This window comes from Pristis pectinata, chromosome 8 (assembly GCF_009764475.1).
Source record: "Pristis pectinata isolate sPriPec2 chromosome 8, sPriPec2.1.pri, whole genome shotgun sequence".
NCBI lineage: Eukaryota > Metazoa > Chordata > Chondrichthyes > Rhinopristiformes > Pristidae > Pristis > Pristis pectinata.
In genome coordinates this window covers 21,292,390-21,308,658 of record NC_067412.1, presented here as the reverse complement: position 1 = coordinate 21,308,658, position 16,269 = coordinate 21,292,390, and the positions used below count along the sequence as shown (strand labels likewise).

General features: G+C 38.2%; 1 protein-coding gene across 1 annotated transcript in view; it reads left to right on the top strand.

The window, feature by feature from the left end:
* Positions 1-10,167: 10,167 nt before the first annotated feature.
* The window catches only part of LOC127573253 (protein disulfide-isomerase-like), a 46,501-nt gene continuing 40,399 nt past the window's right edge, over positions 10,168-16,269 (top strand). Inside the window, exons 1-4 of the mRNA XM_052021286.1 lie at positions 10,168-10,189; positions 12,375-12,581; positions 14,006-14,139; positions 15,894-16,031. Coding sequence (XP_051877246.1) covers positions 10,168-10,189; positions 12,375-12,581; positions 14,006-14,139; positions 15,894-16,031 — 501 coding nt within the window. The remainder of the gene's footprint in view (positions 10,190-12,374; positions 12,582-14,005; positions 14,140-15,893; positions 16,032-16,269) is intronic.

Here is a 16,269-nt window from a genome sequence, read left to right as displayed (position 1 = left end):
CAAAGTTTGGGGAGAGAGACAGAGAGGGGGGGGGGGGGCGAGAGAGAGAGAGAGAGAGAGATTAAGGGTAATCCAAAGGTAGAGAAGCAGCAGTCAGTAGATCACAGCAGGACAACGAGAAGCCCTGTGCTGCATTGTCTCAGTGAGTGAGCCTCTGAGGAACGGACGGTGACCATCATCCTTGCTAAACTTTGCTTCTTTGGACTGGATGCAACCTATTTAATACGTCTGTTGTACTTTTGACAAATTTGACCTTTGTCCAGAGCAGTTTGCTGTGGCCACAAGCATGTCTCTGAAGTTTAATGAAGTACAGAGTACAGACCTAACATAGCCTTTCATATACTAAAATCACACCCATGACAATTGATTAATGCAAATCCCTTCCTCTTGATGATACCATCTGATTCCAAATAAGTTAACATGGGTCCATGAATTGCTTAACTTATATAGACCTTGTCATTAATTTTAACAGAAAAGTTATGGGAAGAGGGAGGAAGAACTTTGAGCTTCTCAGCACCTTGAAAAACTCTTGCTCTTGTCTGTCGACTTGAAAATTTTATGGATAGCTATAACACATAATCTTTGTGGAGAAGCCAGATAGGTGGATTGTGTCCTTGGGTTAGTCTTGTCACTGTCTCTGTATGAACAACTCCTTTCACAAATTCTTCAGCTTCCAGTCTATTTGAAAAAGATTCTTTAAAAAATTGCTGCAGTTCTCCATGACATGCAGACATGGAAGTTTTGGTCAGTGTTTAGTCAATATTGATTTACTGTTGGTTTACCATGAGTTAAATGGTAATCTGAGGCAGGTTTGGTTTCAGTGCCAATTCCCCACCATTTACGTTGGACATAACACAGGGACAGGTATCCCACTCATTTCAATAGGAAATGGCTGTGAAGGATTAAGGCAGGAAGTAGTTAGTTCAGATTCTTGTCAATCTTTGAATTTATTTGAAAGTTCAAAGTTTTTTTGAAATGTTTAGAGAATTTAATAAATTTTGTTTTTGTTTAGAGATTTTAATTCATTTTGTTTTAATAAATTGTTTTTAATCGATTTTAATACATTTTGTAGGTTTCTAAATATCAGAAACTTCGAAGGTTTTTTGAAATTGGGTTAGGGGTGTGTGTTGCTTAGCTGACTGTCCAAGTTTCTTCAGCTGCTTTCTGCTGGGTGTTAGAATTTCCTAAACAACACCTCCCCATAGCATGATCTCAGTCATAAAAGGCCATATTGATACATAGGATTTTGCCGGGGTGGATTCAGCTATTCCAAACTGGAAGATCCCATTCGAGAAACCATATAAGGTAACTGTGATTTTCCTTTGGAGATCACTGGCTAACACCAAATGTTCACTTTTGACTGCAAATTATAGATAAGTCTATTTTTCCTTCATCAAAACCAACCTCCATTTTTTATATAAATTTGATGACTGCTCTGCAACCTGCTATTAAATGGCTCATGGCCTATTTCTTAAGATATTAAGTGTCTATTTAAGTCCTACTAAAAAGCAAATTTGAAGAAGTTGCATTGTATGTATGTGAATTTACATAAAATCAGACTCAGAACATAGCAGCACCAATTTTTGTTACATTTTAATAAATGTTTCAAATATTTATCATTGGCATTTGGATGAAATTTGCTGTGCGAGGTAACACACCAGATATAATAGCACCCACTCACAGTTTCTAGACATTGCCTTTATTTGGCAACCACATCTCTTTATTCTGCAGTGTTCCTACACCTTACAATTTCTCATTCTCCAGGGGGAAGGTTAGAACTTCACAATATATTCACCACCTTTTATTAACATCTTAAGAATCTGCACTATCTGTTAAGTTATAAGGTGTAAATTGATCGCTCCCTTATTACACTGATATCATTAAACATTAGTAAAACCCAAACGGTACCCTCCTCTAATATTTGTCTCAAAGTTCTCAGCCATCATGACCAAGTAGAAACCCCACTTTCTTCTTCATTTCTTCCTATCTTCAAGAAAGCCTTTTATCTACCATCTTCAAACTTTCTTTTGTTGGGGACTCAGTAGGCAACTTCGAAAAACAGTGACAAACTAGGAGTGGTGGAGAGGCAGCTAAAGGAAGAAGGGAAGAGGCAACAACTAGAGCAGGTGGCAGGTATTTGGTTTTACTTTGGAACAAGGAGAGGCATTTATGTTCCACCAGACTCCTGGCTCCACATTCAGGCAGGTATTTTAGAAAAAAAACTACCTTTGTTGTTATGGCTTTTAAAGATTTAGGTGGTATGGGTAACAAACCAAGCAATCAAGAACATCAAATGAGTGTTAGCTCCCTTATTTACTATTATTACAATTTCAATTTCAGGCAAGGGTCTTTTGGTGCATGGGCCATTATGAAAGATGGGACATTTGGAATTGGAATTGGTTTATTATTGTCACATGTACCGAGGTACAGTGAAAATCTTTGTTTCGCATGCCATCCATACAGGTCATCTCATTACAACATTTCTCCTGCAGAATTCATATACACACAGGTCATTTCCCATATTGCTGCAAGTTAAATGCTTGCATCACTGCTGAATTTCTGGGCTGCGAGCTGAGATTGTACCTCATGTTTATTTCCTTAGCAGATTGTTATTTGCTTGCTCACTTGAAGCATTTTGAACATTGTCTTCTATAATGCCCAATTTCTAGCAAACTCTATTTATGAAAGCTTCTGTTGCTTCAGTATCCAGTAATGAATTTGGAATTAAACTGGTGGAAACGGTTTCCCAAACGTGGTTTGACCTTATCAGGTTTAATGCAAGTGTAACTGTGCTACTAATAATTTCAATGTCATCAGCAGTCACTTACTTAACTCTCACAGGTACCTTAGTTTTAATATATCTGTCCACTTTTCTTTTTCCACTTGCAAAGGCAGGAAAAGTGCAGTAAAATCCTCATATCTTCTGTGTTCACAGGTGCAAAAAGAATCTAATACCTGGAGCTCAGCAAGTTTTCCCAATAGAAAAATAATTCTTTGAATTCTAGTGGTTTGAAATATTTATGTCAAATCATCCGTTACAATAAATTCTTAATCCCTTTGCTTTAGCGCAAATATAATGAATATCATAAGCAATGAAGAAAGTACCCATGGGGGTAACCTTGTATCAGTGGCAAGGTTAATGTGTAGTATTTCATCATATTGATTACAGATGTTTATCTCATCATTTTCCAAGTTTAGCTGCACAAGGGCATGAGTTGTTTGTTCTGGCTATCTTGAAACTGTTCTGAAAGTTTCAATGCAGTGAAAAATGGAGAGTGATTGAATTCTCAAGTCTTAATCACCCAGAGCCACAAAATGAAAATCTCATTTTTTGTGCTTTTATTACCAGTCTTTTTATCTGCAGTTTGGGCTGAGCTCACCCCCAAGAACAAAAAGGAAAAAAATGATACGAGAGCACGGGAAGCTGAACAACCCAAGATCAAAGAAGATCACAATGTTCTTGTGCTAACTAAAGAAAATTTTGACAGAGCACTGAATGAAAACAAATTCCTCCTTGTCAATTTCTGTAAGTTTATTCAACCTGAAGCTAAGCAATAGAATGTGTGTATTATCTTTAGCCTGGCTAAACTGCATCAGGTAAGTCTTTGGATTGATTCAGAGAACAGCTTCTACATTAAGCACTGATATGTGTAAGGCTGCTGCTACGCATGGTAACATAGCTTATGGTCATACTTAAAATCTTCTTTTAAAATCCTCTTTTCGAAACTTTGACATTGAATTAAATGTCCTGCTGGATTTGGTTCAGAGAACGCCTGCTAAACACCTGCTGTAAATCCACTTGTTGATTGCCAAGAACTGCAAGAGTTTCAAGGATACTTGAAATAGTTTCCACTTATTAATAGCATAATTTGTAAATTTCATAGTGTTTCTTGACATATTCTTGACTGGCAATTTCAGAGAAAACATTGATTAGTATCCTGCAATTTTGTAACCATTGAGGAACGTATCAATCAGCACCAGATGCAGTATTCTCACCTCATATAAAACAAGTCTTAACATTTCAACACTTTGCCCAAACTGCAGAAATGAGGATCCTCAAGACCTTTAGTTCCTCTCAGCTGGACTTTTCTACATCTCCATTACAGACATTCTACCACACCGTCATTTTTCTCCTTCTATTTTTCCTGTTGTTTTCTTCATATGTCGTATACTCAGACAACTGTTCAATTATAGCTGATCTATAAGTCTTGATGAATGTGCACCTGGGGTTGTTGACATTTGAGCATCTGCTGCAACTTACATCATACTCATTTTCCATTATAAATGTTAATGGCAGAAACCTGATTCCCAAAGATGGGGTTTGTGTTGAAGCTGTTTTTCGCCACACTCAAAGGTATTGGGTCATACTTTGCCGTAATACTGCAGTGAGGCCAACAGCACTTACCAGGTTAATCAAACAGCAATGACTACTGTCCTTACCCAAGCACTTACATGCATAAATCTAGAAGTGAATGATTGAGATACCTCCATTTTTGTTTGAACTGCAAGTACCATTCATGCCAATAGACTCCGAGATGAGACAACTGCATTGATGTGAACTTATTGTACTTGCTCAGTTTTTTCACATGAAAAGCAACTAGTGAAAGATCTAGTGCATTCAGAAGTAAGTTTTGAATGGTGTGGTATGTGATAATTATTGCTGAACAAACTCTCTGACCCTGATAAAATGCATAAAATTGTCATTTTTTCACAAGGAATTTGCTATTGGAGTTTTTTTTAACAAAGTAACATTTTATTTATATCCTTTGTCTCTTCCCTTAAACTCAGTTGTGTTTGCCAATTAATATTTCACTTTCTACAAACTTAATTTAGATTTCTTATGTATGTTTCTTAACTCGGACCCATTCTGCCTCTGTGAGGATCCCTCAACCTTATTGTTAGGAGATCTCTGTGCATACATTTGTGCACAGACAGACACACACTCCCACACACTTGCATGCACGTGCACACACAAACATACACACACATGGGGCTCTGCATGCATATGTGTGCCTGTTAACAAGAAGTTGTTTCACTAAAGAGCAGCTCTCAGTATTGTCCCTTCAGAACTGACTTAAACCTACAAGCCAACAGCTGATCAGTTACAGTAATGAACCCAGCCTGATTTCTGACAGCAGAGGTTGGATCTAATTGCCAATTGTTACAAATTGGAAGAAAATTCTGTTTGGCTTTTTGATTCCATTAATGTTAACAGAATTAATAAAATTAATACAATGATAGAGCACTTACCATACTTTGCTTTCTCTCAATCAGTCTAATTATCCCTTCCTTCTAGCCCTGAAGATTTTCCCCTTCAAGTTTATACCTATTTCACCCTATTATTGAATCTATTTCTGGCATCTTTTCAGGGAGTGCACTCCAGATATTTAAAAAAAACTTGCTGCTTAAAATAAGTCTTTCCCTCCCTTTTTGGCACGATATACGTCAATGATAATAAACCTGACTGATTCTGATTCTGGTTACCAATCCTGTTGGAGTCACTTTGACAAATTATTCCATAGAACACTTCAAAATTTGTTCACCTCGATTAAAGTTTTCCTGATTCCTCCTGGCTCTGTGCCTAAGGAATCCCATTAAAGCCTTCACTCAGTATCATCATCTGTAAAATTATTTTGATGCCAAAGTCCATTATTTATCACCAACTGAAAGGATTTCTGTATTTTCAATCAACCCAGGAGATGGCGACAAAGTGCAGTCCAGGAAGTGCTGACTGCAGTTCTAACAATTCACTGGAATCCAACTAAACATCAATTTTGTACAATCTGATAGAGCAAAATAATATACTAATGCTATATGTCAGAGAAAGAAGCACATACTATTTGATACAATACCAATGTAATTGAATTTGATATAGCAATAAGACTATGCTTTTTTTTCAATCTGATATAATGCCAATATTATGATACCTTTACAGTGCAGAATCTGATACAATATCAGCATCAAAGAAAATGGAAAATTAAGCAACCTAATACAAAAATGATACTCTGCAATTTAAAACAATGCCGATATTATGCAACAGAAAATGCAGGAAACACTTGGTCGATCAGGCAGCATCCGTGGAAAGAGAAAGACAATTAATGTTTCAGGTTGAAGAACCTTTAAGGGTCTTTGATGTGAAATCTTAACTCTGTTTATCTTTTCAAAGATGCTGCCTAATCTGATGAATGTTTCCAGCATTTGTAGTTTTTTTGATTTTCTAATCCTATTCAATACCAGTTTTTAAAGATCATTAAAGTCAGTTTTTAATAGTACCAGATACGTCAGTCCTCGGCCTCCTCCACTGCCAGGAAAATTCCAAGCGCAAACTGGAGGAACAGCACCTCATTTTCCATCTTAGAACCTTACAGCCTAACAGCATGAACATTGAATTCTCCCACTTTAAGTAATCCCCACCACCCCCAACCCCCATATCCCCCAACCCCACCCCAACCATGCCTCTCCTTTTCTTCCCTTTCCCAGCCTCTCTCTCTTTTTTCAACCTCCCCTTCTATCCTCCTCACCTTTGATCCTTCCCCTGGTGGATCTGCTCTCCTCTCCTCCCCCACACCTACCTATCACTATCTCTTACCTGCATCTACCTATCACCACCTTGTGCCTACCCTGCCTCCCCTCTTTTGTCCACCTATCAGTGCTCTGCTTTTCCCTCCTATATATTGGGCTTCCCCTTTTCCTATCTTCATTCCTGAAGAAGGGTCCTGACCTGAAACGTTGACTGCCTGCTTTTCTCCACGGATGCTGCCTGGCCTGCTGAGTTCCTGCAGCGTCATTGTGTTTTTCATCTAGATTTCAGCATCTGCAGTCCTTTATTTCTGTTCTTTAATAGTACCAGGTCTTAATTGGGTTTCTTTGACTGTAAAAGAAGAAAATCAGGGAGCACTAAAGAGCCTCCAAAGTTCCAAGGTAAACCAAGTGAAAATCTAATCCAAAGCAGCACTCAATCTGAAGTTTACCAGCACTTGAAAGAAAAGGCAGGAACTTAAGAAACATATATTGGCTAAATAGCAACTCACAGTTCACAGATATTACGTATAAGGTTTTTCATCAGATAAACATATAAACTTGAAATAACTTAACAAAACATGTTTATTGTTGTGGTTACAGTCAATAAAATGTTGTTGGAGGTTACAGAGAGAATAGTACTGGTATTTGTAGTGGGGTAAAAGCTGACAGTGACCTGCAGCAGTATTAGATCAGCTGTGCCTACAGATTGCTTGAAGGATTATGTAAACCAGCATTTACAATGGGTCAGTGCTATACAGTGGAACAGTAAGAGGAATAAAACCCAAATGATTACACAGTGATCTACTGGTCTGCATGGGATAAGATAAGATAAAATAGGATATCTTTATGAGTCACATGTACATCGAAACACACAGTGAAATGCGTCTTTTGCGCAGAGTGTTCTGGGGACAGCCTGCAAGTGATGCCACTCTTCCGGCGCCAACGTAGCATGTCCACAGCCCCTAACCTGTACGTCTTTGGAATGTGGGAGGAAACTGGAGCACCCGGAGGAAACCCATGCAGACACGGGGAGAACGTACGAACTCCTAATGGAAGGGAGTGGTACTCACATTAAGCATCAATTTTCTCACTTCCAAGACTGATTGGGACCAGATCTTAAAACATCGGCCCTTCTCTCTTTTTACCCTTGTGTACCTTGGACACCGCACTTACCACTTTCTAACTGAGAAACCTTCCAGCTAATTCTTCATATTGCACTCTATTTCAAGGGAGCACCACCCACATCTCTCCTCAACAATACCTTGTTTGCACAATCCTAAAACCCTTATGTTTCTTTTTCCTCCGAGGAAAGTTCTTTGGCAAAACAGCATCCAAGAACTTAGAAGACAAACTGTCCTGTGAAACTAGATCCACACTCACTGCTAGATCACCATGAAGCTGAGTAAAATGAATTTCCCTGGTTGCCTGTAAAGTACATCAGTCACTTGATGTATGTTTGCCTGTGGCTTTACAGAGATACCTCATAGCTACATGAATTGACTTTGTGCCATAAAAGTTGATGGTGGTGATCAATCTCCAAGTCACAGGAGGAGTAGTGCATGTGGATAAGTGTGACTGCAGGTCCTTACGCAGCATCTGGCAGGGTTGCCTCTTTGATGAAAGATTCTTTTCTTACACAACAGCTCACTAAGACTCTGTACAAAGTGAGGGCCTCATCTGGGCTGGTCTGCTCTTTTAGAATGTTGTCCAATTCTGCTCTGATGCTGCTCCTGTCCTCTGAGGTAATGGGCAGCCCTAAAAGGTTCTCACTGCAGCTAGAGATGGAGTGATGTGGGGCAACAAATATCTTTCCATGGCTTCTGTTAAAGGGAGTGAGAAGCAAGTTGTTTGAAACCACATTTAATTTGCCAACAAAACAAAATATTCCCAACTGCGGAAATTGTAAAGGAATCTCTCCAGACATGTAAAACCTTCACTTCATAACATCTCGGTTGATGGTGGGAACAGTTACAGCCCTTAGTGCACCTTGCCCCAAGTTTACTGTAAAGCAGCAACCTCAGAGTAGCAGAACCCCTGGGCTTTAGTATAAAATATGGGAATGAGCTCTGCAGTGCTTCATGAGAAGCACCATAAAACTTTAGGTAATTTGAGAAGGTGGATGGTTAATTGGGCAGAATGCCAGTGTATGTGACTTCCATCCTATTTTCCTACCAATGGAAAGTTAACCACAAACTGCAGCACAGTGGTGCAGCAAGTAGAGCTGCTACCTCACAGCTCCAGTGACCTGGGTTCAATCCTGACCTCGGGTGCTGTTTGTGTCGAGTTTGCATGTTCTCCCTGCGACTGTGTGGGTTTCCTTCAGATGCTCCAGTTTCCTCCCATATCCCAAAGGTGTGTGAATTGGTAAGTTAATTAGCCACTGTAAAGATCTAGTGGATATAGAATCTGGGGAAAGTTCTGGGAATATGGGGGGAATAAAATGGGATCATTGAAGAATTAGAGTAAATGGTGCTCGATGGTCAGCAGGGACTTGGTGAGCTGATGGGCCTGTTTCAATATTATATGACTCAATGAATCACTGACTGAAACGTATCCCAAAGAGGTATGGGAATTCTGGGTCAGTAATGTGTGCTTTGCTGAGTGACCCGAGCTGCCCTTTGACTGATGATCTCCGTATTCAGGGGTTATCAGTGTAGTGACTGTGACACTACCTTGTTCCATACAAAGCCGGCGAGGAAAGGATTAGGTTGGCTAAGGGTAAGCAGCCTTGATTTCTAAAGATCCCCTACAAGGTGCACAGTTTTCATTCCTTTCTCCACTCAAAATCTGATGGAGACGTGTTTACAATCATAGCCAGGTTATCAATACAGCAGCTACAGTCCATGCCGATGTCACAAATGTCTCCGATCCTGAGCTTTGGTAAGTATCAGAGATTTTTAAAATCATGAAAAAAAATAGATTCATGCCTCAGAAGAAGCAAGGAATTTACAGAGAAAGTTTAGGGGAGATGTCAGAGCTAGGTTTTTGTTTACACAGAGAGTGGTGGGTGCCTGGAATGCACTGTCAGGGGTGGTGGTAGAGGGTGATACAATAGGGACATTTAAAAGACTCTTAGATAGGTACATGGATGTATGAAAAATGGAGTGTTATGGGCTGTGTAGGAGGGAAGGGTTAGATTGATCAGGGAGTAGGTTTTTATATAGGTCGGCACAACGTCGTGGGCCGAAGGGCCTGTACTGTGCTGTATTGTTCTATGCTTCTATTCTTGGAAATCTGTCACAATAACCTTAATGATTCTCCTTGATATCAGTATTTTTCTGCAAAATCTGGTGTGATATCAATATGTGCCAGCTACTACTCTAGCCACTGTGGGCCTCCCCAATTATCTTTGGTTAAAGTTTCTCTAGGGCTCTATGATACTTTTTTTCTGTGATACCATTTTCTGTCATGGAAAAGAAGTGGTTCTTGACGTAGTTGTTTGCCAGAATGGCCACTGGCAAACAGATATTTAATTGGTAAATGGAGAATAGGCGTGAATATTTATATGCAAGGAAAAGATTAGAGTAAAAGCAAAATGTACTTCAATAAGCAAAAGCACTGAAATAGAAACAACTGCGCCAACTACAACTTATTTGCTACAACTTTACAGGAGTGTTATCTGGCCCAGAGGAAATAATAGGGAAGATGACCAAAGGCTTGGCCAGAGGTAGGTTTAACTACCCAAGTACTGTCTGCCCCTTTACCTCTTACCATCTTTAAACCCCACCTCTGGCCAAGCCTTTGGTCATCTTCCCCAATATTTCACAGAGCTCCCAGTGCAGAGAGTTCCTCCTCTGAAGAAATTTCTCTTCACCTCTGTCCTAAACAGCCTACACTTTATTCCAAAATTGGGCTCCCTGGACCTAGATTCCTCAGCTTGGGGAAACATCTTCCCTGCATCTGGCCTAGAAGAATTTTGTAAGTTTTGATGAGATCTCTCATTCTTCTAAGCTCTGGAGAATACAGGCCCAGTCTACTCAACTACTCCCCATATGGCAAACCTGACACCCCAGAACCAGTCTAATGAATCTTTCCTGTTTGTCCTCTACATCCTTTCTTAAATAAGGAGACCAAATCTGTACACAATACCCCATGTGCAGTCTCACCAAAGCCCTGTACCACTGCAGTAAGACTTCCTTAATCCTGTGTTCCAGTCCTCTCATAATAGAAGCTAACATGTCATTTGCCCACCTAATCACTTACTTCACCAACTTGTTGGCCTTCAGTGACTTGTGTACAAACACATCTAGGTTCCTTTGAATATCAACAGCACTCAATCTTTTGCCATTTTAATACTCTGCTTTTCAGTTAACTACACCAAAGTGGTTAATTTCACATTCTTCCCTTATCCCCTTGAACCCTCGTGACATCTTCCTCTGCACTCACAACCCCACCTTGTTTAGTATCGTCAGCAAACTTGGAAATATGACATTTGGTACCCTCAACCAAATAATGTAGATCGAGAATAGTTGGGACCAGGTGCTCTAACCTTAATGATCAAAGTCCTTTGTGGGACCTTATTGAAAGCCTTTCAAAAATCCACATACACCATATCCATTGGCTCCCTCTTATCAATCCTCCTACTGATATTCTCCAAGAAGTCCAGCAGATTAGTCAAGCATGGTTTTCCTCTCATATACCCATGTTGACACTACTTAATCCTATTATTCTTTTCAAGTGTTCTGCTATTACATCCTTCATTATAGGTTCCAGCATTTTCCCTACCACTGATGTTAGGCCAACAGGTCAGTAGTTCATTGTTTTTTTTTCTCTCCTTCCTTTGTCAAATAGTGGTGTCACATTTGCTACCCTCCTATCCACAGCAGTAATTTTAGAATGTATAGAATTCTGGAAGATAATAATCAGAGCATCTGCTATCTCTAAAGTCACCTCTTTCCAAACATTGGCACATAGATCATCAGATCCTGCGGATTTATCAGATTTCAAGTTCACCAACTTCTCTAGTACAATTTTTTGACTAATACTTATTCCTTCAGTTCTTCGTTCTTGCTAGACTCTTGATTCTCTAACATAGATGGATTAATTGGTGCAAATTAAGACTGAATTAGAACACTTAACAACTATGTTTTGGATAATTTCATAATTATATATAAATGAAGAAGGCAATGACGGAGACTGACCAGCAGCCTGTTGGAATACTCATCTCGCAGTAACTTTGACACAGATGAGGATTTCAGCAGAAGATGAACTTTGGCTGGGGCACAGTTGTGCAAATTACATAGATGAAGTATATAAAAAAGTGTTATCAGGTCTCAAATTAACTTAACCAAATAAAGATAATTAGTTGGATTAAAACTGTGACTAGGTAGTTTTGTTTTTAGCTTGTTGTTGAATCTTTGGACAGCAGATATAAGGAAAATGAGGGTCACTGTATCCTTGCAAACACATCAAAGCAACCTTATTTTTAATCCGATATCCTAAACTGGAACTGGCCAGCATTGATTATTATAGAAAATCTCAGTTCTGACAACTAACTTGTTTTCCCTCTTTCCCAATTCTGATGAAGGGTCTTGGATCTGAAACACTAACTCTGTTTCTCTTTCCACAGATGCTGCCCAACTTGCTGAGTGTATCCAGCATTTTCTTTTTTCATTTTGATTGAATAGATCAGCTTATCGACCAATTTCAAAGTAAAGTCTCTCAAAGGCACAACTGAGTGGATCTTTAACGTAACCAGATAAAAATTAAAGAAGAATAATTCATGCAGGAAAACTTACCCTGGCTGTCATTATGCATTTGATTCAACAATAAACTTTGAGAATAAAAGCTACATATTTGATTTTGCAGCAGAAAATATGGTGCAATAACATTTGTTCTTTCACTTGTTACAGATGCTCCCTTGTCTGGTGCTTCACACGTTTTGCTGATTGAATTTGAGAGTGCTGCAAAAGAGCTCAAGAATGAAAACTTTGAAGCTAAACTTGGCAAGGTTGATGCATCAGAAGAAAAGGATCTTGTAAAGGAATTCAATATTCATCAGTATCCTACTTTGAAATTTTTCATGAAAGGAGACAGGAAGAATCCTCTGAACTGCACAGGTCACTGTTGTTACATTCACACATTCCTCCAAAACACTGCTCTCCATTGTTTTGTTTTTGCCATATAACACTTACTAAAAAGCTGGTCTGTAACCTTATTCACTCCTTGAGCATAGACAAAAGGTTAAATTTAACATCTTATCATGTACAAAGATTTCCCTTTTAAAAGTATTCTCCCTCTTGTTAAATAGACAAGCATGTCAATTTACAGACAGCAGGATCTTACAAACAGTAAAAGAAATGGACAATTAAATTTTAAATTGCTTTTGATAGCGTTAGTTGAACAAGGCAAGCTTGTGCTGTCAGATCTCTTACACTCACAAGAATGGATTTTTTAATGTTTTATTGCTTCATCTAAAAAAATGAGAATCTATTATCTCGGGGGATGAAATTAAATGATCCACTGTGTGATCTAGAAAGAATGCTGCATGTGCAAAGAAACAAATAAATGCAGATTTAAGTGGGTAATCTAAAACCATGAGCCGTGTTTGAGGTGAATGGCATTGAGCTACTTAAGGAGCAGCTGAATAAGTACATAAGCCAGGAATGAACAAAAAGATACATTGAAGGAGTCAAATGAGGTGAAATGGGATGAAGCTTCTGTGGATCATTATTAGCATGACAGACTTGTTACGCTCAATGGTTTACTTCTGTCTGCTTCTGCACTGTAAATTCTATTTAATTATGAGCATTTCTCTCTCTTTAAAACTGCTAGCATATATGTGCTGAGCTCCACTTTTGAAATTTGGTTCTACCGAAGTCAATAGAACTGAATTTTTGGAAGTTGGGTTGAACACACAAGCTACCATATTGTGCAGTTGGTGCATGTGGCTGAGGGCAAATTTGTACCTCACAGCACAAGAACTCTTAGATTATATGTTAAGTTAGGACAACATTTTCATTTATTCATGAAATAAGTTTCAATTAGTTTGAAAGGTTCTATAATGGTACATAATTTTATAAATCTATCTGTTTACTTTGGTCTTAGTAATTCACACCAACATTTAAAGCAGGTTTTAATAATATGGATTTTTGGAAGTAATCACATTAATTTGATTTATATATTTGCAATTCATTAAGAACATTGTCAAATTCAATTAACCTGTTTAATGTAGCTAATGTAATATTAATTTGATAATGAGCTGACTACTACAAAGGTATGGGACTGCACATGAAAAGTGAAGTGACATTGTCAGACACAGTTTGCAGCTGATATCATTTTTTATAGAATTGTATACGAATATACTGGCATCCTAACTGCCATGGTGGAGATGAAAAATGAAGAATAAGCCCCTGATAAAAAAGTAAACCAACTGCATTATTCTTTTCTTGAGTTAACAAGCCATGAGCTTCAATAAATAAATACAGAAATTAGATTTTGTATAAAAAGTAAATGCTACATAGTTCTAAATCCTTTCTTTCAGGAGTAAGAACATATTCTTCCATTATCACCTGGTTAAAGAGAAGGATTGGTGCTAGTGCCTTACGACTGACAAGTATAACTCAGATTAAAACTTTTATTGAGTCTGAAGATGTGGTGGTTGTAGGTTTCTTTAAGGTAATCCATTTTAACCACTTTTAAAAATAGTAGTTTTATAACATAGAACATAGCACAGCACAGGAACAGGCCCTTCAGCCCACAATGTTGTGCCAAACCAACTTTTTTGGTTTTGGTTTTGGAGTGTTAAGACATTGCTGCACTTAGTGCTAATGCCTGATAGTTTTCCCTACAAAAAAATCATCATGTTGGCTATAAAGAGATTTGAACTAGCAGTAGGATGGTTTGTATTCTGAAACATGCATCAAATTACACCACATTTCCCAATGGAAGTTGAAGAGATCCATCCCCATTGCTACGTCTCTGCCACGCCTTTTGCAGAAATGTTCATCAGATACTAAAGGACTAATCCACCAAACAGCTACAGACAAGCTGCATACAAGGATGCCCTGGAGGCTAGAGAATATGCTGGGGTCACACGTGTGGATAGCCACCACCGATATCTGACGCCTAGGTGATCCACTATCCTGAGCCCACTGCTTTTGAAAAAATCACTGTAATACAAATTTTAATTTTATAATTAAAGTCTGATACATGTAACAAAAAAGCATATCTGCTACTTTAATACCTCCCTTTTCCACAGTCTCCTGTTTTTCTTCATCTTCAATATCCTGATTCACCACCTCTGTCAATCTTCACATCCATGCTGTCATCCATAATAGTTGTCTGTGCTTCCAGGTTAGTTTCCTCAGAGGACACATCTATTTTACTGCAACTCTGCATCAGGCACCCCCTACGTCAGAGATGAGTTTTAACATGTAACAGCTGCTGAAGTTAATGTCTGAAGGGCTCTTCGAACCAGGTGCATTGCACTTATCATTCAAATTTATGCAGGCTCTTGTGAATCAGGATACTGAAGACAGAGTCAGGAGATTGTGGAAGCATGAGGAGTTGAAGGCAAATGTTGAAGCAGCGGAAGCTGACAATAATCTCTATCCTCAAGAAGGCGGTGAACTTGAAAACCAAAAATAAAACAAAAGATGACAATAAAGACAAAGAAATATAGCATAAATAGGTAGAAACAGCAATTAAAAAGGGCTTAGTAAGAAGAAGTGGGATTCAAAGAAATGAAACAATATAATAAAACAAAGCAAACTAAATGTATTCATGGGAAGCTAATGAAGGAAAAGATGAGTGAGAATAAGAGAGAGAAAAATCGAGTGAGAAAGAGACAAAGAAATTCAAATGGAAACAGATGAGACAAAGAAAGAACGGAGTGAAGGAAAAGTCCACTTTTTTGTTACAATCTATCAGACTTTAACTATAAAGTTAAAAATTGTGTTTCAAAGATTTTTAAAGAGCATTAACATCAATTTTTACTTACACTCTATTAATAAATTTCAAAATTAACATTAGGATTTGAGTTTGTTAAAAACTGATTATTTATTCAAAACCTTTTATCAGCCTTAACAGCGACCTCTGTTGGCAACATCAAGCATAGCAAAATACCATCAAAATATTTGAGCTGGAGCATCCAGGAACAAAAGCAAGATCAAATATATACATCAAATAGTTAAAATCTGGGTTTCTCATGGAAAGTACAGCTAATACCATTATATATATAAATCACTGGTAACAGTTTTAGTGCCAGGAGTGTATACTTAGCCATTTTGAAGATGTTTTGAAGAGAAGTCTTCTGCTTTTACAATTAATTTCCTGTTGCATTATAATAGAAAGTTACTGAATGAAAAATACTTCCTTTCTAGAATTCCAGCATCTGCAGAATTTCTTGTGTCTTCTTTATTTTCATACAGGATCTAAAAGGTAATGACACTCAAACTTTTTATGAGACTGCACAAGATATTCCTGATCTCCCATTTGGCATCACAAACAACGCAAAACATTTTGTTAAGTATGGCGTCACCAGGGATACCGTCATTCTGTTCAGAAAGGTATGAATCCGATATCAATAGTTATGCCTGTAACTTTTGAAACTAATGTGGTTGTTTGATTTCATTGAAAGTCTAAGTGATTGTATAAAAGATTGCAAAGTTTTAAGTATTGTCCTGGAGACCATAAGGTTTGGATTTAACCGCTGCTGACTGCTAAAAGGTGCCGTTGACGCCCTTTGCATCAGCAGGTTTGATGCCTCTGGAAAATGTACCAACACCAACAGTATCCAGTATCTCT